A 27,718-nucleotide genomic window follows, 5' to 3' on the forward strand; every position below is an offset into this window, starting at 1 on the left:
AGGGATGAGATGAGATGAGAATCCAAATGCAGCTTGAACATTTATTAAATACATAAACAGAGACAATCCAATATACAAAACAGGCAGGAGCACAACAACAGGCACACATACAGGAGCAACAACCAACAGACACCAACTGAAGCACTGGGGTATATACACAAACTGAAACAAGGTTAACAACATAACAAGGGGGAGTGACTAATAGGTAACACCTCAGGGAAACTAATCACAATGAAAAACAACAAAGAACTACAAAACATGGCACAAGACAGGAAATAACAGATGTCCTCACAAGACAGGGAAACACAGGCTGGGATCATGACACAGAGACAGGAGAAGAGATATTCTGATTGTAGTTTTAATCCAACATAGGCTGATCTGAGAAAGCCATAGCTCGTATAAATGTGTGATTATTTCACAACACAGTGTTAGCGATCGTCTAAATAGTCATCGCAGCGCTGCATCGTGTGTAAGACCTGATGAATAAGATTTAGTCATTATTTTGTCATTTGTAATTGATAGTCATTTCACTGTAGCCTATATAATTCACAAGTACGCCAAAATTCTTAAATATTATTCAAACCAGTTGTCACACATTCATTAATCAATTTATTGCTTTTACAAAAATGTACCACCATGGCAACCACAAATCAACCATTGGTTTTTGTCAAGTAAAAATGTAATACAAATGGTAATCAATCCGTAAAAAACAAAAATAAAAAAACACTATTGTTACTGCATTTTACTGTAATAAACCATGGTTCATTTTCGTAAGGGTGTTTATAAGTCAAGTTCATTTGAAAATGTAAATTCAACAGGTATGAAATGTGATCGATAAGAGAAAAACTAGAGAAGGTAATGAGAAGATGAGGACAGACTGCCGCCGGTTAGTTGGTAAATAAAAATATCTCTTATTCAGAATGCACATTTGGAAGGGAAATATATTGATAGGAACATTTCAGCATGAATATATGATATCCTCCGTTCCCTTTCAGTCAGTCACTCTCGACGCATGTCTCCATTCCTTCAGGGAACGAGGGTTACCATTCGTACCCGAGACGTTTCAAAATGCATAGCCTCTACACACGAACACATTCTTGCGTATTATTTTAAAAGAAGGACCTTCATGCCCCCGAATCACCAATGTTTTCCTCAATTATTTTCGTGTCAGGAAATAGTGAAATCTGAGGTAAGGGTGTCGTTTAGAATAAGAGCAGCCGGATCGCTCCAGTGACACCGGCGAGAGGATTCAGCCATTCTTTTTGATTGCATTCCGATATTACCGGAAGTAGTGATACACTGCTTCAATTAACGTATATAGGACGTGTGATGAAGGTCTATTATAAAAGGACAGTTTTATTGAATATTTTGTCTCTTTTTTTTTTCTTCTGTTGTTTCCCTTTATTACAAGTATAGTAGCCACTGGCAGTGTAATGGAATTGTGGGAATTGTAGGCATACTTGCCCTCTATTTACATTAATTAGATCAGCAAACGGACCTGCAGGCTCTTATCTCCAATCCAGGCCTCCACTGATCTCTAGAGGTCAATTTCATGCCTCTGAGTGATAATGCTGATAGTAATTACCATGATTATCATCAGAATTATTGCAGCTCTCATCAATGGATGACTCGGGCCTTTTATATTATTAACCTCTATGTTTAAGCATGTCATTTGACCGTAGCTTGTTAGATACTAGCTCACCACAATCACAGGGCCCTAAAGGTCCTGACGTGCGTACGGCTGGCTTGGCGACTCAAATTGTATCAATTAATCATGGGACCATGCTCTAATAGTCCTCTATAGCGGAATCAATACTAATATAGCTGTAAATATAAGGCCTAATCGTTTAATTTAGTAGTACATTTAAGAGAATGTAAACAAATATTCCATTTTAGGGCCAAATGTATTGAGAAAGATTCAAAATCTTCCAAATGAAAAACTCATCATTGGACGCACAATGCATATGTTATGTAAGAATTCGTAATAATCTCTGGCTTCAGCCTGCATTTATAATACATGTAGGGGACATTGTAAGGCCTGGTGTCCACTTGTCACTGCTTTGTGACACCCTTTAAGTAATCGCTCATATGCTCTCACAGCTAAATGGATAGGATCAGGAGTTAATTGGCCTGAATTATAAGTGGCCCCTCATTTCTGTCAAACAAGATGAATGGGAAAGAGAAAGAAAGACACATGAACAGAAAGAGACCTTTCAAAGAAAAAGGGGTAAAGTTCATTGCTTGCAGTTCAGGACTGTCGTCTTTATAAATCATAATTATAATTAAAATTAAAAAAAAAAAAAATCATTGTTATTGTCTCATAAACTCTGTTATGCTTGTATTCACTTGCCTGTAACATTCATAATCAGGTTCGTTAGATTTTCTAGAGTGTTCTTGGTGTGTTCTTGGGGTGGTTGGTAAGGTGGTCGCTTAACCTAAGTCAAAGAACACTCTATAGTCAATGAAGAAACAATCGTAATTCTAATCACATCCCCTAAAAAAGTCTCAAATATTGAATAAAATACATCTGAAATGCTGCTCTGGGTGGAAATAATGAGGATGGGCTAATTTAGAGCGAAAGTGTCAGTCAGACATTAATATACATATCTATATATATATATACACACACACACGCCAAGCACTGCTGTACTGAAATACCTTCAGAGACAGGCGAATCCCCCAAGGCGAATATTTATGGAATAAATTTGGCTGGGCTCTTTAGAGGGACACTAATGAAACCTCTCACTCTCCTCACACCCCGCTGCCCTGGCTGTTCGGCAGCTCAATCGATCATTCAGGCGTGTGTGTGTGTGTGTGTGTTGGGAGGGAAGGGTTGCAGAGGAGGGGGTTGGTCCTGCGTTTAGGGGTCAGTGTTTCTGAGGCGACCCTTGCTTATTTTAAAGGCCACGGTGAAATAAACTGGTAAGAAGGTGGGGCGCTGAGAGGTGCAGAGGGGGGCGGCACTTTAGCTCCCCAGAGATGGAGGCACGGGAGAGTTAATGAACAAAACGACACACGCGGCACATACTGACAGTGGCCGCGGTTATGCAGTGGCTGCTCGCATTATATCATCTCTGGGGTACGTACCCCGCACCCCACCTTCATTTGTTCACACACAAACCATCTGTAGCACAGTCAAAGGAACAGAATACAGAGCAACAAATCTGTTTCTGATTAAGCCTCATCTTCAGCGGGGGGAAAAATGAGAATGAGAGTATTAAAAGTGAGCAGTAAAGAAAGGGTTCTGTTTTCCACAATGAAAAAAGTATAAATCTAACGCTGTTCTAAAGGGAAATTTAAGCAGGCATTTTATTAAGGCAGGGAAATGTATGCATTTAAATAATTACACACAGTATATGCAAATATTTTTGGCAGGCAGAAATGTTTTATTTAATAAATAAATAAATTAAATTAAAATCTAATTTAAAACATATATACAATTTCTATTTTTATATATGCAAATATCAACATGAACATACTTAAGCATGCATTTTAAACAGGCAGGGAAATGCAGGTAATTAATTAATTTATCAAATAAATAAATTATTTGTAATCTATTTAATTAATATAATTAAAATGTAAATAAAAAATACTTGAATACTTATATATGCAAATATCAACATGAGGCAGGGAGATTTAGGCATTTATTCTATTTAATAAATAAATACATGTCTTTGTAATCAATTTAATAAACATGAAAATGTTAATTTTTTTACAAACAATGTGATATTTATGATATTCCACTAATTATTATAGTTTTCTTCCCTTAATAATCTTTAAAGGTCCCATTCTTTGCGATTCCAGCTTTCAAACTTTAGTTAATGTGTAATGTTGCTGTTAGAGCATAAATAATACCTGTAAAATTATTAAGCTCAAAGTTCAATGCCAAGCGAGATATTTTATTTAACAGAAGTTCCCTTTCAGAGACTACAGCGAACGGCTGGTTTGGACTACATCCCTGCACTTCCTGCTGTAATGACGTCACTAGAACAGTTTGTTGACTAACCCTCCGCCCACAAGAACACGCAAAATAGGCGGCGTGGTCATGTTGCTCTCCCACGTGGAGAAGAGCGTGCATTCAGCGCTTGCATCTCCCCGTTAATGTAAGAGGCGGGACCTTTCCGGGCAACGTGCACGAAGCTGCTGTCCAATCACAACACGGGAAGCGCTGGCCCAATCAGAACTCGCTATGTATTTCTGAACGAGGGACTAGAACAAGGAAATCATCAGGCCGTTTTTAGGACAGCGAAAACAGCAGTATACAGATAAGTAAATTGTGTTAAAAATACTGTGTTTTTTTACACGCGAAACATGAACTCATGTTGCACACTGTAAACACAATCAAAGCTTCAAAAACACATGAAAAGCGGGACCTTTAAAATATGAGATCAATCCCAAATATATACGGGGAGATGGACTGTCATTTTTTTAACTGACCAACCAGGTCACAAATAATCAAACTGCAGCAGCAGAAACAGCAGCGGTGGACTCTAGGGAGGGTGTTTAGATGAGGGTACAGAAGGGATGTGAGGGTGGAGGGAAAGCAGATGGATAGAGAAAGAGGAGAACGACCTGTACTGGAATTGAGCCATTGCTGAGATGTCATTTTGCCTTTCTCATGGCACAGACCCATTCCTGTGCCAACACACCTGGGACAGCACAACTGACTGGGCCAAGGCAGATCTAAAAATAGATCTGAATGATACGAGTAGGGGCTTTAGAATGCTCCCAAGATCACCTTACAGCACAGGACCCTCCTTAAGGAGAGTGAAAAATCAGTACACCGCAAGCAAATCTAGGAGTATAGACTTCACATCCCCATGGAATCCCACTTTAAACAATAAGAAGAATGATTACTAATACAGTGACAGATAAAGATACATATAGGAAAGCAAGGAGTCTGTTACACAGAACAGACACAGCCAGAGCTCTAGATAAGAAACCATAACACTGAAAGGCTTTTTCCACTACAGAAACATTAAAAGAACACTTCCAAACGGGCAACCCGCAGCACTATTTTAGGTCAGTATGTCCTTACTTAAAGTGCAGCGGCCGAGACCAGGGATCAGGGGTCCCACCAGAACAAACGAGCGCGACAGGAACGTGACATGGGTGAGTGAAGCAGAGGAAAGGAGAGGAGGGCCTGTTGAAAAGTCAGGCATGGTTGCACAGGGGTGACGGTTGGCCCCCTGACTCCTGTGAGCAAGGCTGATGATAGAGTCTCTCATGCAGGCAGACCAGCTATTCATCGTGTGCCAACAGCAGACAGCAACTCGTAGACTGGAGCTGATGGAGCTAACACAGGGTTAGTAAATCCATTTATGAAAAATGTATTTTATGGACCTGATCAGAGCCATCTGAGAGGCTCCACCATAAAATAGCTGCATGGTTATATAAAATAAAATAAAATAAAATAATAATTAACAAAAAATACTATATACCGGTAGTAAACATTGATGATTCATTCAACCGTATAATTTGACACCTTTCTATCAGAACCAGCATTAACTTCTTGAGTAATTTGAGCTACTGTAGCTTGTATGTTTGATCAGACCACACTGGCCAGCCTTCGCTCCCCACTTGGATCAATGAGCCTTGGCCATCCATGACCCTGTCGCCGGTTCACCACTGTTCCTTCCTTAGACCACTTTTGATAGATACTGACCACTGCAGACTAGAACACCCCACAAGAGCTGCAGTTTTGGAGATGCTCTAACTCTACAATCGTCGCCATTACAATCTGGCCCTTGTCAAACTCGCTCAGATTCTTACACTTGCCTATTTATCCTGCTTCTAACACATCAACTTTGAGGACAAAATGTTCACTTGCTGCCTAATGTATCCCACCCACTAACAGGTGCCGTGATGAAGAGATAATCAGTTTCACTTCACCTGTCATGTTGTTATGCCTGATCGATGTATTGTCACAAATGTTGATTCATTCAATTGGCCATCAGAGATCTCGCCTGAGTTTTAACATTGGACTACATTTGCCAAGAGCCTACATACCTGTGTTGTGTTTGAAATTCCCCCCTATACCCTCATTTACTAAATTACTATTCCCTACATTACTCCTCTAATATAGTTCACTTGAAGGAGTGAATGAAAAAACATGTGAGTGAATTTGGACACTGCGTGCTCTGGAAGGGCTGCCGCTATTGCATAGTTTGCGCTTGTGTTTGTCCCAAGCGGCAACCTCCCCCAGTTTCTGTTGAACCCAATACGGAAGTAACTTTAACTGCAATTCCATCTGGCTCCAGAAGGGGGCAGAATCTCATTCAGTTAATGTTAAAATACCCAACTTTACAGCAGAAAAAAACATGTTTACAGATTGGTACAAATTGTGATTTTTGTCTATATGGCTAATTTTGCTGGGTGAATTTTTTTGTAACTCATTCGTTTACATTATATAAAGCCTTAAAGTTCTGCATAATTAAGGGCGTGGCCACTTTGAGTGACAGGTGGGTAGCCATTTATCCACTCTCTGTTAGTCATTGCATCACCTCAGCTCCAGCCACGTCCCGCCTGTTTGCCCATTTTCTGTTATCCGGCCGTGACGCGCTGCCAAGATGGTGACGCCCAGCTCGACCCTACTTTACGCTTCAAAACTGCTCTTCAGAATTCTACGGGTGACGTCACGGACACTACGCCCATATTTTTTTACACTTTATGGTTTGTGCTGTTTAATACTTATTTGAAACTTAACAAACTAGCAGCTCCAGTAATGAAAATATTTATCTTGAACACTGTCATAAAAACTAGCATAAACCTTTATTAAAAAATGTAATAATCAATTAAAAAGAAATGTATACCTGCATATATTAAACTGTAGCCACATTTGGACCAGCAGTTTATAAAATGGATGGATGGATAATTCAGCCGTGGGTCCATCTTCTGGTCAGACGCGGGAATTAATTCGGCACGTGACACTGTGCATTATGGGTATTCTCTAGCCGTTGAGCGTACATCGGTTGTACACCCGTTATTGCGGTGCGTTGTGGGATTGAATGACTGCACTCTGTAATGTCCACTACGGTTTCGCACACCACTACAAATGTCTCCTCAAATAGTGCCCTATTTAAAGGCACCGGAGGCGATTTCGGACACAGCCCTCGACTGATTGCATCCACACCTGTTGCGCATTAGCCAGACTATAAAGCCCTGTGTTTTCTCTCTCTCTCGTTGCGAAGTCTTGTTCGCCCCAGCTACATTTCTGAGCGTTATTTCCCCTGTTACCTTGCCTGTGTATGACCTTGTCTGGATTACGGTTTGATTACAACACTCTGCTGTTTGTTTACCTGGTTCTCGATTTCTGCAGTTTGCTGCCTGCCCTGATCTAATGCCTGCTGTGACCATGTTTACTGCTCTGCCTTTGATACTGCTGTTTGTACTTTCTAAATAAACTGCGTATGGCTCCCAATCAGTCCTCATTACAAGTATATTATGAATGTTCATTGTCTGGCATTTTTAAACAGACAGTAAAACTTTCGAATGGCTTTTAGAACATGCCGCATATATCAAAAGAAGAACAGAAATATGTTTCTTGGTTTCTGGAAAGAAGGCATGTAAATTACAGATGTGAGGCTGAGTTTGACAGCCCTCGCACATCTTTAACTGAACGCATCCGGATGGTCAGGTCATGACACCTGTCCCATAAAGCACAGCACTCTCTCAAGAAGGCATGTTACGACGGCTGTAAATTTTCAGGTGCAAGCACGGAGTAAGGACAGGGGAAAAGCGCAAGGGGTGTGACATGGTCCTGTTTCAAACAAAGAGAAAAATGTGTGCCAGGTGTACACTACACACACTTTGGCAGGATAGTCCTTAACTGTCAAACAACAGGCCAAGACACATACACAAAAGAGGGCTGTCCTTCATGTAAACCCGCACCTTTTTCTGAAATTTACAGCCTTCTTTTTTTACTGCCGAAGGATGGCTGACATCGTATGCTACATGAGGGCACGGCGGCTATAAATCACACGGCACACTCTCTCCTGATCTTTTCGCTGCTATGAAAGAGGAAAACGAACAGCAGACACATGTTGAAAAATGCAGAATCAATAGCAACACGAAGCGTGGGAGTTGCATTTAATTTGTTATAAATTATATAATCTGGGATCTAGTATAGTGGTTTTCAACTGGTTTTGCTTCAGGATTTTACTCGGACATGAAAAAAACCGTACACATGTAGTAAACAGAAATATTACTAAAATTATAATGAATATTTTATTGAAAACTATATAATTTATCATAAGTGAAACATTATATTCCTTATATATGATCATTAATAATTAAATGATCATATAATAATAAACTCAAATAATCAATGATTATTACAAACATATTTTAGTAAATACAAATAAAATAAAACAATTTATAATAATATAATAAATGTATTTTATTATATTATTATAAATTGTTTAATTTTATTTGTATTTACTAAAATATGTTTGTAATAATAATTTTATTTTATTTATTTATTTTATTTTACTCAATAATATTTAAATGTATTTATTTATTTAAATACTTGCTTGCATTTTTTCTCAGCAAGTCATGCAACCTGTTCACATTGTACAGATGAATTTTCAGCAAAATCCTTTTTTTTAATTGTCCAAATATAGTAAGATTTGACATCAACAACAGATGACATGGGAAAAGTTATTTTTGCTTTTTTCCTACGTATGCATGATTAGAAGTTTAGTTGCAAATTATTTGCATTCAATATTGTTTTGTCCTGCTGACTGCAACAGACCAGTAGAGAACCACTGATCTAGTACATCCAATACTACATCCACTCGGTCTGGTATTGTCCAGCGTGGTTGATATGAGTCCAGTAAATCACGTTGGAAACCTCTTACCCTTTCTGTGATCTGAACATTAGAGAAATATTTACAGTGTCTGAGCAATACATCAACAGTAAGCTCTCTCATAGGGATTAAGAGCACACAAACAGAATAACAATTCATTCTACAGATGAGGCTAAACGTCATCCATCATAACTGTTTATCCTTCATGTAAAACGAAGTACCACATTTCAGAAACAGAGGCGCTGCCAAATGGTTTCTACTGTAAATGTTTTCTGCCCATTGCCACGGTTTGATAGACGGCTTTGAGAGTTGTAAAACAAAACGGTGAATAAACGAGGAGAGACTGAAACCTTTTTTCAACAGAAAATACTCAAATATTAACTATAAATGTAATGACATTTGACATTTGAACAACTGGCTAATCAGCAACCATCATTGACAGATAACAGATTTAAATGGCCTCTCAACAGACTGGACAGATTTTCTCACAGATCTGAGATTTGTGCTCCATCTACAAGTAAAAGTATTCCAAAAACCTTTTACTTCCATAATCCATAAAGGTTTAAAGAAAGGTGGGGGAAGATCCCCCTTAAGAATAAAGTTAAATTTAATTTAAATTAGTAAAATATTTGCATACAAGTTTAGCATATACAAAGTACATGATGATTAATTCATCAGCCAATGTTAAGGCAAATAAATGGAAACTATCTAAACAACGTTTAACACATATCCAATAGAGTGCTTCACATATGATAAGTACTAAAACGTGTGTGTGTGTGTGTGTGTGTGTGTGTGTGCGTGCGTGCGTGCTTGCGTGCGTGCGTGCGTGCGTGTGTGTGATGCACAAAAACCAATGAGGTTCTAGCATGTGACGCGTGTTCACCAAATCTGATGTGCTCTGTATTTGTGTTTACTTTATATGTGAACAAAAGCATACATTTAATCTTTTCATTTTTTATCTTTTCAAAGCAATTGTGTCTCTTCACAAGACTTGGATTAAACCGACTGATTCATATGGATACAATTTACAACGCTTTTATGACCTTTTTAAATATTCTCAATTTTGGTTACCTGGACTTTTAATGGAGGGCCAGAAACCTTTCAGGTTTTATAACAAAATATTAATTTGTGTTTCGCAGACTAATCAAACTGGAATGAGTAAAGATCATATATTTAAAACTGTTTGTTAAAAATCTCAATATTAAAAGAAATTAGGAAAAATGAATGCTTATCTAGTCTATAATTCTACAACATGCTTTTATTCTGTCATCATTCACTCAATCTTACCTGAGAACCAGAAAGAAAATACAAACTTCTGTCATGTAACTCTAGAATTGGTTCCTGCTGTATCAGTAGCCAGTGAGCTCAACCTTCAAGTACTTTGTTAGCATTTACAATAACCTCCACCTAAATAGATCAGCTACAGGTAATTCATGTGTTCTATATTGTACAGCAGCAGCATGTCTTACTTATTCACAGCAGCGTGTCGTGTGTTAATTGAAAGCTGGGATTCCTTCTTTTGATTTTATATGGCTTTATATGGTTTTCTGGCATCTAAGCAGTGGGCACACAGAGGAAAATGGGGGAAGAGAAGATAAAATCACGGTGCACCACCACTGTAGCCTTCTGATTCAAAAAATACATGAACTCCAGCTGCTGTAGGGGTCCTGATTTATTAGAGGCTCTCACGAAAACGAGAGGTTTTGAGGTTTCACATAAGCCATTCGTCTTCCACTATCTTGCAGCGCTCTCCTCCTCGACTGCAGCTCCGATAAAACCCCATGATCTATGTCCTCGCCCCCTCCCACGGCCCCACCGGGCGACAGAGACCAGAGCACGAATCGGGAAAGAGGATGTCTTTCCCATAGTATGACATAACGCCTGTTTCAAAAGACAATACACACAATCATAACAGTGGCAAATGGACTTCCACACTAGATCCAACTATTCTTTACAGGGAGACAGCTATGGGAAAAAGTCAACCGGCGATCAGAGCATCTCATATGACACCATTAACGTGACAACACCAGCCAGTGCCTGTGGATTTCTGCAAGTATGTTTGCATATTTGAGAAATGTCCTGTTGACAACAGACAGCTGTGATGATGAGTGCGAGTGAAGGATCAAGCACGAGAGGACATGGAAACACTCTCGGTGTCAGACCCCGAGTCCCACTACACCTCTTCTATGACTGAGAAATGACGGACAGAGTGTTTATGCTGACTGCAGATGGTCGGCATGCTCGTCAGATATTCTGACTTGAGAGTGAAATGCTAAAGAAGTGCAGCTTGCTCAAGGGAAGCTGTCATTTCTTAGGGTTGCTGTCTTATAGGAGGAAGAATAATTAAAGCAGATAAAACATCTCATGACTAAGCGTCAAAGCAAGCAATCACCGTTTTAGCTGAGCAACTTTATTTAGCATTCATGGTACACGGAACATTTTCATTTGAACAAATTCATTTAATTTGCGACTCATGTGATACCACTGCCAAAACATATGTTTAAATCAAGCGGCAACCTCCCGCGATCTCTCTTGAAGCCAATACGGAAGGAATGTAAACTGTAATTCCTTAACTGACCACTAGGGACAGGCTCCAGAAGGGAGCAGAATCTCATTGAGCTCCATGTTAAAATTCTCAACTTTACAGCAGAAAAAAACATGTTTACAGCCTGGTACAAATTGTGGTTTTGGCTTATAAGGCTAATTTTGATCTTCATGACAACTGTGAGGGGGGTGATTTTTTTTAATAACTCATTCGTTTACGTTATATAAAGCCTTAAAGTTCTGCATAATTAAGGGCGTGGTTACAGGTGGATGGCCATTTATCCGCCGTCTATAGTCATTGCGTCACCTCAGCTCCGCGCACATCCCGCCTTTTTGCCCATTTTCTGTTATCCGGGAGTGACTCGCTCACAAGGCGACTCGCTCACAAGATGGCAAGGCCCAGCTCGCCCCTACTTTAAGCTTTAGAACGGCTTATCGGAATCCTACGGGTGACGTCACGGACACTACGTCCATATTTTTTTACAGTCTATGGTTTAAATATATGCATACTTCTTTACTATACAGTGTCAAACACTGCACATCAAATCAGTAGTAGTTTATACCAACCCAGGGTCACTGAAAAAAATGTGCCAGTGCCGACATTTTAGCAAAATGATATTATGTTGCTTCTTGTACATTTTATGACACTTTCAAAGTGAAATGTCCAGTGAGTGGCACTTCAAGTATATCTGGCAACATTTTATTACAATGGTTGTTGTAAACCTCTGCAGTTAGGAAGTGAAATGTCCAGTCATGGGCGCGTAAAGGTTAATGCTCTATCACCTTTAAAAATTATAACAATTTCCAACCTTTTTATGAACCTTTTTAGTCGGTCAGTAACAAAGACTTTTACACTATATTGCCAGAAGTATTGGGACACCCCTAAAAATCATTGAATTCAGGTGTTCCAAATACTACCATGGCCAGAGGTTTATAAAATTAAGCAATAGGCATGGAGACTGCTTCTACAAATAGGAACTCTCAGGAGCTTAGTGAATTCACTCATGGTACCATGATAGGTTGTCACGTGTGCAATTCAGTCCATTCGTATAATTTCTTCACTACTAAATATTCCACGGTCAACTGTTAGTGGTATTATAACAAAGTGGAAGCAATTTGGAATAACAGCAGCTCAGCCACGAAGCGGTAGCCCACGTAAAATCACAAAGCGGGGCGCACAGTGCTACGGCGCACACATGCTACGGCGCACAGTGCGCAGAAGTCGCCAACTTTCTTCAGAGTCAATAGCTACAGACCTTTAAACTTTGTGTGGCCTTCCGATTAGCTCAAGAACAGTGCGTAGAGAGAGAGAGAGAGAGAGAGAGAGAGAGAGAGAGAGAGAGAGAGAGAGAGAGAGAGAGAGAGAGAGAGAGAGAGAGAGAGAGAGAGCTTCATGGAATGTGTTTCCATGGCCGAGTAGCTGCATCCGAGCCTTACGTCACCAAGCGCAATGCAAAGCGTCGGATGCAGTGATGTAAAACACGCCGCCACTGGACTTTAGAGTGTTCTCTGGAGTGAGGAATCACGTTTCTCAGTCTGGCAATCTGATGGACAAGTCTGGGTTTGGCGGTTGCTAGCAGAACGGTACTTGCCTGACTGCATTTTGCCATGTTTAAAGTTTGGTGGAGGGAGGATTATTGTGTGAGGTTGTTTTTCAGGGGTTGGGCTTAGTTCCAGTGAAAGGAACTCTTAATGCTTCAGCATACCAAGACATTGGACATTTCATGCTCCCAACTTTCTGGGAACTTTTTTGGGGATGACCTCTTCCTGTTCCAACATGACTGCGCACCAGTGCAAAAAAGTAAGTAAGTTCCACAAAGACATGGATGAGCGAGTTTGGTGTGGAGGAACTTGACTGGCCTGCACAGAGTCCTGACCTCAACCCGACAGAACACCTTTGGGATGAACTGGAGCGGAGACTGCGAGCCAAGCCTTCTCATCCAACATCAGTGCCTAACCTCACAAATGTGCTTCTAGAAGAATGGTCAAAAATATCCATAAACATACACCTAAAACTTCCCAGAAGAGTTGAAGCTGTTATAACTGCAAATAATATCCATAATAAACCCTACAGATTAAAAATGGGATGTCATTAAAGTTCATGTGCATGTAAAGGCAGACGTCCTAAAACTTTTGGCAATATAGTGTATATTGAAAGGACTGAAACTAGTTTGAGCAAGACCTAACAGCCAGTGTCAAGCATGGGAAAACCCTACTGTTAAAAGGACAAGTATCGCAGTGGACATTCAAACTGATTTTTTTTATAAAGATATAACTGACCTGAAGGAAATGATACATCTAAATGCAGGTACACTCGCTCACTTGATCTCTCTCTCGCTCTCACGATATTCCTCTACAGCTCCTCTACAGCTTCAATAAACAATACAAATGAGAACAAACATTATGTTTATGTTGCTAAGAGTGGTTGCCAGGGGTGTTGTGTAGTGATACACAGAGCTGTTGGGTGAAGTGTTTTATCGTGAATAAATCACAGCTATTAACCAATCAGAATCAAGGACTGGAACTAACTTTTATCACAAAAGCCTTACATATAGAGCTGATTATGTGATGGAAATGTCAAAATGTATTCGTTTACAAATCATGCACTATGGTCAAATCATTTAGAGGTCATAACACAGAATAGTGCAAGGAACTGCACATAAAAAGAAGCATTTATTATAAATGTTAATTGTTTGTGGTTTTCTATCACTAGAGTTCATTTCATCTGGAATGAACTGGAATGATTTTCTAATAAGCCTGGGTTGCCAAAAATTAATAATCTGCTATTCTCAAGTATGCATCCAGTAGACAATCCACTATCCCATGAAGCCGTAAAACAGCAACAAGATGCCATGGGAAACATGTAAATGTCCAGTTTGTATACAGCACACTTGCATACTTACAGATCATAGATGATTAACCGTCAAATAGATTTTCATCAAATACTCTGACAGTACTTAGAAATTGGACAATCACAGAATTGTAACCAAACACAACCTGCTGATCTAAGCATACAACATAGTGAGGTCATGTGACATCATACCCAGAATCTTACCTGGCAAAGAAGGAGGCAGCAGCGGAGGTGCCACTGGAGGGCGTTGTGGTTACTGGGGCAGGAGGTGGAGCAGCAGGGTTGCTGTATGCAGTCGGGCGGTCGGCATTGTAGCGGTTGAGCGCGGCTTCGTTTAGACCTTCCCGGTTGCCCTCAGACACCATTTGAGAGATCTGTATGCAAGCAAACATGGAAATTAAAAACAATGTGCAAAACAACTAACTAGATAAGAGCCAATGGCTTTATTTACAGAATGCAGTATAGTGCTGATAATGTTCTTATTTTGGTATTTTATGTCCCCCATGGCTCTTGTATGCATGGGATAAGGAGTGAAAACGCATTCTATTTGTGTCTGAACCACAGCAGCGGTAGCTCCACACAGACGTCTCTGGAAAGTGTCCCGGGTCACGCAGTGGTGGTGAGTAAGTTTAGCACAGATTCTGCCAGGCCTTCAGATAAACAACTCAGCTTAGACATGAGTCATGAGAAACAGCCCTGATAAATTGTGCTGTGAAGGGCCTACAGCACGGCTGGCTTTCTTAAACAAGCATTCAGCCAGACCCACTCAGAAAGGTTTGGAAATAATCCGGACCCCCTCCTCTGCCCCAGCTGTAAATAGATGGCGAGGGCACTGCTGTTGCTGTGGGCCGGAGTCGTTTCACCCCAAATAAGGACACACGTGTCCCTGAGGAGGATGAGCTGTGCTGTACAGTGAACCAGCAGCCCTTTGTGGGTTTACCCAGAATGCTTCACAAATGTAGGAAAGTATCACTCAGATAAGCTTGGAAGGACAGTGAGAAAACCCAGATCTGTGCATTTGTCATTTAAAATGTCCAGCAGTGGGCATTATATGCATCACAAGACAGTTCTGAATTCTGATTTCCAGCTGTATTTCCACCAAATATATTGTGCTTAAAGCCACAATATGTATTTTTTCACCGCTAGAGGTCGCTTATTCAAAACAAAGGCGTAGCTTGATGACCCAATGATTTCGCTGAGCTTTTCTTATGCTGCAGATGACTGCTTCTGCTTCTTCTGCTTTGAGTGTGTTGAAAGTTATAATATAATTGTACTCTGTGTGTTCGCTCTGTGGCTAATATGAGACACTTGTTGCACACTGCAGTGAGCTAGATCGCTATTAGGCATAGTAAAACATGGCAGTCGCGGTATATCAAAAAAACAAAAAGACTAACTTGAGCTGTATAACAATGATCAGTTTTCTGTCAATGAATGCATCCAAACAGTGCTCACCTGTCTAATAAAGCACATAATATATTAAAGTGTCTTTGGATAGAAATTAAATTTTTAGCATTTTTAAATAAAACACCTTGGTTTTGCTAAGGCTAATGTCATTGCTACCATTTTGTGTATCCTAAACACAGAAAAATTACATAATATTTTCACACTTTTTGCATGATTTTACAAAAGTACAGCTTGATTGGAAATGACACAATAAAAATTGTCTAACAAATTATTTTTATACATTTATTCTTTACATATCATGTCTCATAATGTTTAATCTTAATCTCAAGCATAGCCTTCAAGACACTTATTACATTTTATACATATTATTATTATTATTAATAATAAAATATATTGTGCATAATAGTATATAAGTATAATAGATGAATTTACACACACACACACACACGCACACGCACACGCACGCACACACACACACACACACACACACACACACACACATATATATATATATTATAGCCATATTTATTATACATTATATTATTATTATTATTATTATTATTATTATTATTATTATTATTATTATTACATTATTATTATTATTATTATTACATAATAGTTATGTATAACTTTTATAGAATATTTTACATTGTATAATACAATGCAATTTATATTACAATATAAAATGATGCAAAGTTTTGAGACAAATTTTCATGAAAATTACTACTTTTACAAAAAAAAAAAAAAAATTATATATTAACCCCTGGGACATAAAAGTAGCATAAGTTGAAGAACCACCAAATTAACCAAATTAAAGACACTTTGCCACTTGCATCTGCAAACAAGCCTACCAGTACCAACAGTGAATTTCACACCTCGGAGAAAGAGAGAGTCTAAACTGAGCTGTTCACAAGCCAAAGACTCATGGTGTCTTCACAGCCTCACACGTTTTATTTCTGTCTGGCTGCAGGTATGGTGGCAAAACGCACAGCCATCTTAAAATACTCCATGATAGCACATGACTGACAGGTATATTTAGAAGCGTCTGGACTCGTTACAGTTCCTTAACGCTGTATTGGTCCGGGCAGACATCCATATGACTGAGCACTGGATTTACAGTAGGTGCGTTTGTATTTGACAACTGCAGGAGCTGCTGGAGTAAACCTATGGACCGAAATGTCATGGGAATAACCATAAACCATTCATAAACCTGATAATGAGCAGCTAATAATGAACACAATATCAATCCTCTGCTAACAAAAGATCAGTAATACAGATTTATATAACAATGGTCATCATAAACAATGTTATCATCAAACAGACGAACGGGTCAATCTAGAAGGCCTGGTACAGATGATAATATGAGAAATAGTAAAAAGCTTTTAGACATTATTAATGATTGGATTAGGCTTATTTTGACTACTACACAAAGCAAAATCCTGCTCATTTGGTACACGCGATGATCTGATGATATAATAGCCATAATCTAAATCTGATCGTGCAAATCTCCCTCCTCATGCCAGAATGATGGAAGCTAAGCTGCAAAAATTGGTGTTTTGAAGTCAGAATCATTTGCAAATGAATCTATTAAGAATTCAGAAACAGTTCACAAGGTACGCAGAGGTTAGTCAATCATGACAGGTAATTTAAAAGTCTTAAAGGTACAGTAAAAAAATTAATAAAAATACAGGTAAGTATTGAAGAGAATGCTAAAAAAGGCATATACAACTGTATGATGCAAATTGTGCAACAAAAAAAAAAAACCCTGATTGCAGCGAATGTGTACAATATGGACTTTTTAAAAAAATACTTCAATAAATCTTCATTGATTGTTTGCTTTCCATGAGCTAAATGGCAATTCTATCCTCATGGCAGCACTGAAACGACCCAGCCCTGCTCACAGCTAGCCAGGCCACTTGGGAACCCACGGCTGATTTGCCATCTGTTGTGCAGGAATGAGAAGAAGGAGCATTAAATACCAGCAGTGCCAACAGCACAGATTGCACCTCTCTGCCCATCCTCCCCTCATCTCTCCTTCCATTCTCTCCCTCATTTACTGTACTTCTCCTCTCTCTCCACTCTCTGATAGTAGCCCTTTGTTACATTTGTCCAAATGTAATGCCCACATCCATCTATCCATCCAGTGTGACATTGACTTTGACCTTCGTACTCCTTTTGCTGGTCTATATGGCTTTGTAGAACTAAATTAAAAGTCTTAGCATTGCTGATATCAGCCAGATAAAGGTTAATCAAAGATCAGCAGATAGCTTGTAAGTCTTCTTTCCAAGTTCTCCAGTTACAAATAATGCACTCTAAGAGAATTTTCTCCCAGTACCTTTACGAAAGATATACAATTACACAATTACTCTATCCCATCTCTTTTAACAGTATTGTTAGACTTCAAAAATAAATGTAGGCTATTCTTAAAAGTGTATGACACACACACATAGACACACACACACACACACACACACACACACACACACACACACACACACACACACACACACACACGTCTGGTTCACTATCTTTGTGTGGACTCTCAATAGACGTAATGGTTTTTATACCGTACAAACCGTATTTTCTATCCCCTACACTGCCCCTGCCCCTAAACCCATCACAGGAAACATTCTGCATTTTTACTTTCTCAAAAAAAAACTCATCCTGTATGATTTATAAGCATTTTGAAAAGTGGGGACAGCTGGCTGGTTCCCACAATGTAGGGGATCTCAGGTTTTACTATCCTTATGGGGACATTTGGTCCCCACATTGTAATATAAACAAGGGCGCGCACACACACACACACACACACACACACACACACACACACACACACACACTTTTATTAACAATATATCACTTATATATATATATATATATATATATATATATATATATATATATATATATATATATATATATATAAATAAATGGATTAAATGGCCTTAAATGGATGCTTCGATTTCATGATACCATTTAATTGTTAACACAACTATATTATTTATATTATATTAAGTCCAGGCACTACATGTCAGATAGCACTAATCATTTCTCGATTTCTTATTTAAAATACAAAGAGACAGATTATCAAGTGATTATCATATTTCATGAATTTGAAATCTTGAGAAGATAAATTTGATATATAATATCTTAGTATGTTATTGCAAATACTAAAGAGAGGAACATTAATATTGCAGAAAAATATAATTCTAGTGATTTCTAGGGATTTTAGTGATTTATTCATGCATATTAGAATGCCGTAAGCACAATTATAGCAACTTCACCGCGTATGACGGATTGCCAAATATGTCCCTGTGTGTGTGTGAAATCAATATCCAGCACATTTTACCATTTTATGGATGTCTTATTTCATGTGTTTCAACAGCAGGCCGGGACGCACACACACACACACACACACACCTAATTCCCCCCAACACACACACACACCCCATATGGCTGTACCGGGTTTACATGAGACCGGGGCCAGGGGCAGGTGTGATGGATGAGGAAGGTAAAGAACATTTCTGAGAATGGAAATTTCCTGATGCAGCAGAAAAAACCCAAGAGAGGAAAAGAAAGATCTAAAAGAAGCCCTTGAGTGGAGGATTCCTTCCACCCCGTTCCCCAGTGGCTCCCTGCACTCCCACAAGGAGAGACTTCGTCATTCATCATAATTAAAGCCGGAACACACTGCAATGACTGGATACTCCTTCCCTGGATATGTTAAACACTATTCTTCACCACCATCCCCTGAGCTCTCTCTATCTGTGACAGTTCAGATTCACTTCTCAATGGAATAGAAAACGGAACTTAGATAGGGATAGCAAACCAGAGATCTATCTATCTATCTATCTATCTATCTATCTATCTATCTATCTATCTATCTATCTATCTATCTATCTATCTATCTATCTATCTATCTATCTATCTATCTATCTATCTATCTATCTATCTATCTATCTATCTATACATTAAGGCCTATACACCTAAATTAAAACTTTAAACTCTTACTAAACGTTTTTTTTTTTTTAAACCAGGCTTTTTATTATAAATTCATATAATCCATTTTTGACTGTTGCTAACATATGGAAAACATTAAATATTAATATGTGTCTTAATATAAATATATTAAGACACATATTGTAGTCCATAGTGACTCATGCAAACCTCCTGTTCTTATTTTGGCACGATTTACATCGATTGTGACTTGATGGAGTAGGCGAGCAGGCAGCAAGTTTGACCTGATGAATGTAAAATGGGGTATATTTGTATTCAGTTTGTGTACAATCTATGAAGTAGAGAAACTCTTTGAATGAATCAATTTAATAGCTCTTGACAGAGCAAAGGAGACCCTCTACGCATTACAGATGCTCTCTGCCCATAGCATAAACTCCAGCCGGGCTCTAAGAAACCAGTTTAACGAGAGACTTCTTTCAGGAAATAATAAACATAGATTTAACAGTTTATATAAAAACATATTCAAGACTGAAGTTGCCTCATCATGCCTTTAAATGGGCCTGTGATTTAGACATGGACACAAGTTGTAAGTGTCCATTGGGTGGAAGCCACATTCCTCCTCCAAAGAAAGGGATGTGGTTTTCAGAAAAGAGCCCTCCTTGAGGAGATTTTATAAGGGATAAGACAAAGTCCACATGGAATGTCAGAGCTCTGTGTGTGGCATCCCAACTGTTTTTATAACAAGGCCCTGCATCCAGGGTAATTGTCACTATCGGAGTGACTCTCCAACGCAAGCTTAACGGCTTCCTGTGCACAAAAAAACAGCCCCTTGGGCAATGAAAGAGAGCGAGAGGAGGAGAGATATGTAGAAAATAAAGCAGGTCTAAGCCAAAGTAAACAGAAGTGAAAAGCACAGAATTTACAAAAGACTCATTGAGATGGAGAGGGAGATACAGAGCTCAAGGAGGAGAAGAACAGGCAGAGCATGGAACAGCTGAGAAACCAAATCCAGAGAAGAAGACGTGATCAGAGTGAAGTGAAGGGTGTGCCCCATCTACAGGCAAAATGACTTCCTAGTTCCACCACGGTGTTATCAATTGGCACAATCAAGATTAGACACACCAAAATCCATGAGCATCTTCTGGGACCAAATCATACACTGACTGTGAGGCGTAATCAGGAACAAATCATTTGCCAGAATGTTAGTTTTAGACACTTTTTTTTATCATCAGTTATTTACTTGCGCTGATGATTGTTATATACAAACCCAATTCCAGAAAAGCTGGGACACTGTACAAATTGTGAATAAAAAACAGAATGCAATGATGTGGAAGCTTCCAATTTTTTGAAGTCTCAAAAAAGTTGGGACAATGCCATGTTTACCAGTGTGTGGCATCCCCTCTTCTTTTTATAACAGTCTGCAAATGTCTGGGGACTGAGGAGACAAGTTGCTTAAGTGTAAGAATAGGAATTTTATCCCATTCTTGTCTAATACAGGCTTCTAGTTGCTCAACTGCCTTAGGTCTTCTTTGTCGCATCTTCCTCTTTATGATGTGCCAAATGTTTTCTATGGGTGAAAGATCTGGGCTGGCTGGCCATTTCAGTACCCGGATCCTTCTTCTACGCAACCATGATGTTGTAATTGATGCAGTATGTGGTCTGGCATTGTCATGTTGGAAAATGCAAGGTCTTCCCTGAAAGAAACGACGTCTGGATGGGAGCATATGTTGTTCTAGAACTCGGATATACATTTCAGCATTGATGGTGCCTTTCCAGATGTGAAAGCTGCCCGTGCCACACACACTCATGCAACCCTATACCATCAGAGATGCAGGCTTCTATACTGAGCCCTGATAACAACTTGGGTTGTCTCAGTTTTCCAAAAATAACTTCAAATTTGGATTCATCTGACCACAGAACAGTTTTCCACTTTGCCACAGTCCATTTTAAATGAGCCTTGGCCCAGATAAAACGCCTGGGCTTCTGGATCATGTTTAGATATGGCTTATTTTTTGACCTATAGAGTTTTAGCTGGCAACAGCTAATGGCCTGGTTGATTGTGTTCACCGACAATGTTTTCTGAAAGTATTTCTGAGCCCATGATGTGATTTCCTTTACAGTAGCATTCCTGTATGTGATGCAGTGCCGTCTAAGGGCCCAAAGATCACGGGCATCCAGTATGGTTTTCCGGAATGACCCTTATGCACAGAGATTGTTCCAGATTCTTTCAATCTTAGGATGATATTATGTACTGTAAATGATGATAACTTCAAAATTTTCACAATTTTTCTCTGAAAAACTCCTTTCTGATATTGCTCCACTATTTTCGCCACAGCATTGGGGGAATTGGTGATCCTCTGCCCATCTTGACTTCTGAGAGACACTGCCACTCTGAGAGGCTCTTTTTATACCCAATCAGGTTGCCTATTGACCCTCCAAATTTATCCTCCAGCTGTTCCTTATATGTACATTTAACTTTTCCGGCCTCTTATTGCTACCTGTCCCAAAATGAGCCAATATTTGGCATGACATTTCAAACTGTCTCACTTTCAACATTTTATATATTATCTATATTCTATTAAAATATAAAATATAAGTTTATGAGATTTGTAAATTATTGCATTCCTTTTTTATTCACAATGTGTACAGTGCCCCAACCTTTTTGGAATTGGGTTTGTATTTATGTAATTATTTGTCTGATTGTCAAATTAAAATAATTTCTCCCTCTCTCTCAAAAACACATACACTAAACAATCACAGAAAAGACTTCTTTTGATTAAACCACCCTCAAAACATCCAAAATATCCCCTCCAGGTTGACAAAAAAAAATGTGAAAACACATTTCGTCCAGATGAAGAATGGTATATATGAAGATCAAGTAGTATATGAAAATCAAGTGTATTGAGATCTATGTATGGCAATAATTACATTTTTATGTTTCTGTAACAAATAACATCTGTTCAGAATATGCTTACGTTCTAGTACTATGTCCTTGGAACACATGTAATCACTGGAAGTGTCCTATGGTATGACATTATATGCTATTATTTTCAGAACTCTGTGAACACTTTATGGGTTTCCTTAATTAAAATCTGCTGTTGTTTCAAAGCTTCACCTTAAGTCTTTGCGTTCTGAGCAGAAACAAATGTTAGATGCAAATGTTGCAGATGTTTGTGTGTGTGGAAGGTCTCACTGAGACATACTGTATCCTAATGTGCCTGAAGAAGAGCCATATTATCATAACATACTCTGAACTCCACAATAAATATGTATGACAGATACAGTATAACTTTCGCAAAAGAAATGCATTAGGTGTTAATCAGGTTTTAATATTACAACATGTTTAGGAACATCTACAGTATACAGGTCCTTCTCAAAAAATTAGCATATTGTGATAAAAGTTCATTATTTTCCATAATGTAATGATAAAAATTAAACTTTCATATATTTTATATTCATTGCACACCAACTGAAATAGTTCAAGTCTTTTATTGTTTTAATACTGATGATTTTGGCATACAGCTCATGAAAACCCCACATTCCTATCACAAAAAATTCTCATATTTCATCCGACCAATAAAAAAAAAGTGTTTTTAATACAAAAAAAGTCAACCTTCAAGTAATTATGTTCAGTTATGCACTCAATACTTGGTCGGGAATCCTTTTGCAGAAATGACTGCTTCAATGCGGCGTGGCATGGAGGCGATCAGCCTGTGGCACTGCTGAGGTGTTATGGAGGCCCAGGATGCTTCGATAGCGGCCTTAAGCTCATCCAGTGTGTTGGGTCTTGCGTCTCTCAACTTTCTCTTCACAATATCTCACAGATTCTCTATGGGGTTCAGGCCAGGAGAGTTGGCAGGCCAATTGAGCACAGTAATAGTAAACCATTTACCAGTGGTTTTGGCACTGTGAGCAGGTGCCAGGTCGTGCTGAAAAACCAAATCTTCATCTCCATAAAGCTTTTCAGCAGATGGAAGCATGAAGTGCTCCAAAATCTCCTGATAGCTAGCTGCATTGACCCTGCCCTTGATAAAACACAGTGGACCAACACCAGCAGCTGACATGGCACCCCAGACCATCACTGACTGTGGGTACTTGACACTGGACTTCACACATTTTGGCATTTCCTTCTCCCCAGTCTTCCTCCAGACTCTGGCACCTTGATTTCTGAATGACATGCAAAAATTGCTTTCATCCGAAAAAAGTACTTTGGACCACTGAGCAACAGTCCAGTGCTGCTTCTCTGTAGCCCAAAAGTGGCTTGACCTGGGGAATGCGGCACCTGTAGCCCATTTCCTGCACACGCCTGTGCACGGTGGCTCTGGATGTTTCTACTCCAGACTCAGTCCTCTGCTTCCGCAGGTCCCCCAAGGTCTGGAATCGGTCCTTCTCCACAATCTTCCTCAGGGTCCGGTCACCTCTTCTCGTTGTGCAGCGTTTTTTGCCACACTTTTTCCTTCCCACAGACTTCCCACTGAAGTGCCTTGATACAGCACTCTGGGAACAGCCTATTCGTTCAGAAATGTCATTCTGTGTCTTACCCTCTCGCTTGAGGGTGTCAATGATGGCCTTCTGGACAGGGTCGGGTCGGCAGTCTTACCCATGATTGCGGTTTTGAGTAATGAACCAGGCTGGGAGTTTTTAAAAGCCTCAGGAATCTTTTGCAGGTGTTTAGAGTTAATTAGTTGATTCAGATGATTAGTCGTTTAGAGAACCTTTCATGATATGCTAATTTTTTGAGATTAGCAACAAAAAAAAGGAATTTGGGGTTTTCATGAGCTGTATGCCAAAATCATCAGTATTAAAACAATAACAGACTTGAAATATTTCAGTTGGTGTGCAATGAATATAAAATATATGAAAGTTTAATTTTTATCATTACATTATGGAAAATAATGAACTTTTATTACAATATGCAATTTTTTTGAGAAGGACCTATATATATAACGTTAAATTATTGTCTCATGAATCCCACACCTCTTACAAAAAAGCATGCATCGGTCAAACACATGACCTGTCACTGTTTGTTAGATTATTCTCATACAGAAGTGTCTTTGTCAAGACCTAAGTTCAATGAAAGGACGCATTTGCAAAACATTCTTTTTAATCTACATGGGATTTTAAAGACTTGATTATTTGAATTGAATCAAGGAACATTTACCCACTCAACCACTTATATTAAGGCAGATCAAAGCGTCAGTTTCCAAAAATAGCCAACTAAACATTCCCTAAGAGATTCCTGTTTATGACTACAAACACTGAAAAAAACTGTATCCTAAAATGTACTTTATATGGTAACATCTAATGATTGTATTGCGTAGTGCACATTTCACAGTATATAAACAGCCTACACTCTACAAAATGCTGGGTGCATTTTACTCACAGTTGAGTCAAGAGATCAACAATAAAACTCTACTAAATGCTCATATAGGAGAAACATTTAAGTGCATGTTCTTCTTGCACCCTGATTGTGCCTAAAAAAACTTGTATGCTGCCTAATTATGCAAATGCAAAAGCTGTCTCTAAAAGAAGGTTGCAAAATGAGTCAATTAATTATCTTTTAATGGATAATACAATGCAGTGCAGTGTTTAATTATGAGGATCTATTGCCGAAAGAGAATATAATATACATATGTTTTCAGTGGTGTATAAAGACCTTACATAATGACCGTTAGGCTTTTATTCCCTTTACAGTGAAGTCACCATTTTGTGGCGTCATGTTTCTACAGTAGCCCTAAACGGACAAACTTCTCTACAGACCGCTAGTCACTCTCTGTTGTCTCAGACGACGGCATGTTTGTCGCGTGTTGGCCACCGTAGCTTCTCTATGTGGATACAATTTTGAGCAATATTTTAACACTCTAAGTTACTGGTCTAAAGAACATGGCACAGCACAGGTGTATTCAAGGGCATGTCTTAATCACTTTTGCTAGTTTAACAATGGAGGAAAAATGTCGGAGCACCCAGCGCATGGTCTAAAAGGGTTGTCTCATTATTCTCTTAATGAGTCATGGGTGTGTTTTGGGCATAACTTGCAATAGACCAATTAAAGTCTCATCTTCCATTTTCTTTAAAAGCCAGTTGCGCTTGGACCATAGTGGATTCGCTGTTTACATGGCGGAAAATAGACACCATTAACCTGAAGAGTTAGTTTAAATACATGTGTGTATCGGCAAGATTGTTAAATTATTAGCCACTTATATCCATCAATACTGCAAATAGGTCGTTCTGAAACAGGCAATGACTATCCATCATGACATGCATTTTTATATTTATGAATACAATAATAATCTTTTACAATTTAATTCTTTAATTTTTTCATGTATAAAAATGTTTGTGTGCTGCTGTGCATCCCAGCAGAGTGTGCGCACGTTGTAGACCCGCCTATAGGCGGATATTACAAACGTAGCCATAGTATGCACCGCTGTGTATGGTTGAATTTATTTTATCGATTTGAATCTCCTCAGAGTAGCTGACTCTCTGGTTAGAGCCTAATTCTCATCCTTGTCAATTCTTAAGCACCACTCTTTAAAGTCTCTTACAACAACATTCCTTTATACTTAAAAGAATCTAAAGCAGCTGACGCTCCCCGATAAGCCACTGAGACTCCAGAGAAGACAACTCTCTGATGAGATCTAATCAACCTGCTGTGACTTAATTCACTTAAGCTTTACTAAAAGACTCCTGAATGCTTCAATTCAGTTTGCTGCAAGTTCTTTTCCTATTAAGTCTGAAGACTGACAACATATGCCAGGGCTAAATTATCCCTCTTAAAACAAAATCTCTCATTTGGACCTCATTCATCTCTTGTTCAAATATAATATGTTGACTTCCATGGGTAGAAACACACTAACCTTGGATCTCATTTTGCAAATAACAAGAAATTAGGTCTCAAGTGGGATGAACGTCACTCACCTGCCTGTCAGAATTAGATTGTTTGCTCTGTGATATAATCTAGATCCCATCCCATTAAAGAGAAAGGAGAAACAGAATGAACTCACCTAAAATGGTTTCTCAGTGTCTGCAAACACAGTAGACCAAAAGAAAAGGCTTTTATCTAGACAAATGAATTTAATTGATTCTCTTGCAGGGTTTCCCCGACCCAATGAAGTCTATATAAAATGTAATTCATTCCCCGCAATACATTACTAATGCACATTAGAGCCAGAGTCTCCCAAAGGACTGTATCATCAGATTACAACATTAACCACAATGTGCAAACAACATCTCATTACATCAGATGGGACTTTTCCCTAAAGGGACGTCAACGCTCCGACAATGAATAAAAAAATTAAGGTTTTGTTCCAAAACTTAATGAGCTTTTAAAGCCTACTGCCTAGTGTCTGCATAGACAGCTACCTTTAGGCAGCATCTTAACTGAGCCTCATAAAAGACTTGATTCAGAAGCCTCTGCATAGGCACTTTCTGGGAGGCAATAACGTGTTGCTCAGGTAACAATACTAAGATAATCCATCCCTTATGATAACAATGCCATTTGTGGATGGATGGATGGATGGATGGATGGATGGATGGATGGATGGATGGATGGATGGATGGATGGATGGATGGTTGAAATACTCCAGTAAATATAAAATACATCTGTGGTGTGACAGGCAGCGGGGCGAGGGATCGCGAGAGCGGGCCGGTGATTAGTGTTGACAGGTGCCAGCTGCATGGCACACCGGTCTCGTCTCGCGGCCATGTGACGGGAGCATAAAAGGAGAGGCAAGGGCTGCGGAAGACGAGAGAGGACCAGGCCTGGAGTTTATGTTGAGTTTTGTTTTATGGTTTATTATGTTTATGTGGGCAGTCGTCCGTGAGGGGCTGCCCACGTTTTATTGTGTGGGTATTTGCGGGCAGTCGTCTGTGAGGGGCTGCCCACGGTTTTACTTTCGTTTTGTTTATTTATTTTTGCATTAAAAGAGTTTGTTGAAAGTTCGCCGGTTCCCGCCTCCTTCCTTCCCATTTACGAATCGTTACAACATCATAGCTGGATGGATGGATGGATGGATGGATGGATGGATGGATGGATGGATGGATGGATGGATGGATGGATGGATGGATGGATGGATGGATGGATGGATGGATGGATGGATGGATGGATGGATGGATGGATGGAATACTCTAATAACTATAAAATTCATGATGGATGGAT

At 39.1% G+C, this 27,718-nt stretch overlaps 1 protein-coding gene across 2 annotated transcripts in view; it reads right to left on the reverse strand.

Annotated features, from left to right (window-relative positions):
* The window catches only part of kif26ba (kinesin family member 26Ba), a 137,783-nt gene that overhangs the window by 55,111 nt on the left and 54,954 nt on the right, over positions 1–27,718 (reverse strand). For both annotated transcript variants that reach the window (XM_067455898.1, XM_067455897.1), the window contains exon 4: positions 14,407–14,576. In XM_067455898.1, the coding sequence (XP_067311999.1) occupies positions 14,407–14,576 (170 nt within the window). The remainder of the gene's footprint in view (positions 1–14,406; positions 14,577–27,718) is intronic.

This window comes from Pseudorasbora parva, chromosome 10 (assembly GCF_024679245.1).
Source record: "Pseudorasbora parva isolate DD20220531a chromosome 10, ASM2467924v1, whole genome shotgun sequence".
NCBI lineage: Eukaryota > Metazoa > Chordata > Actinopteri > Cypriniformes > Gobionidae > Pseudorasbora > Pseudorasbora parva.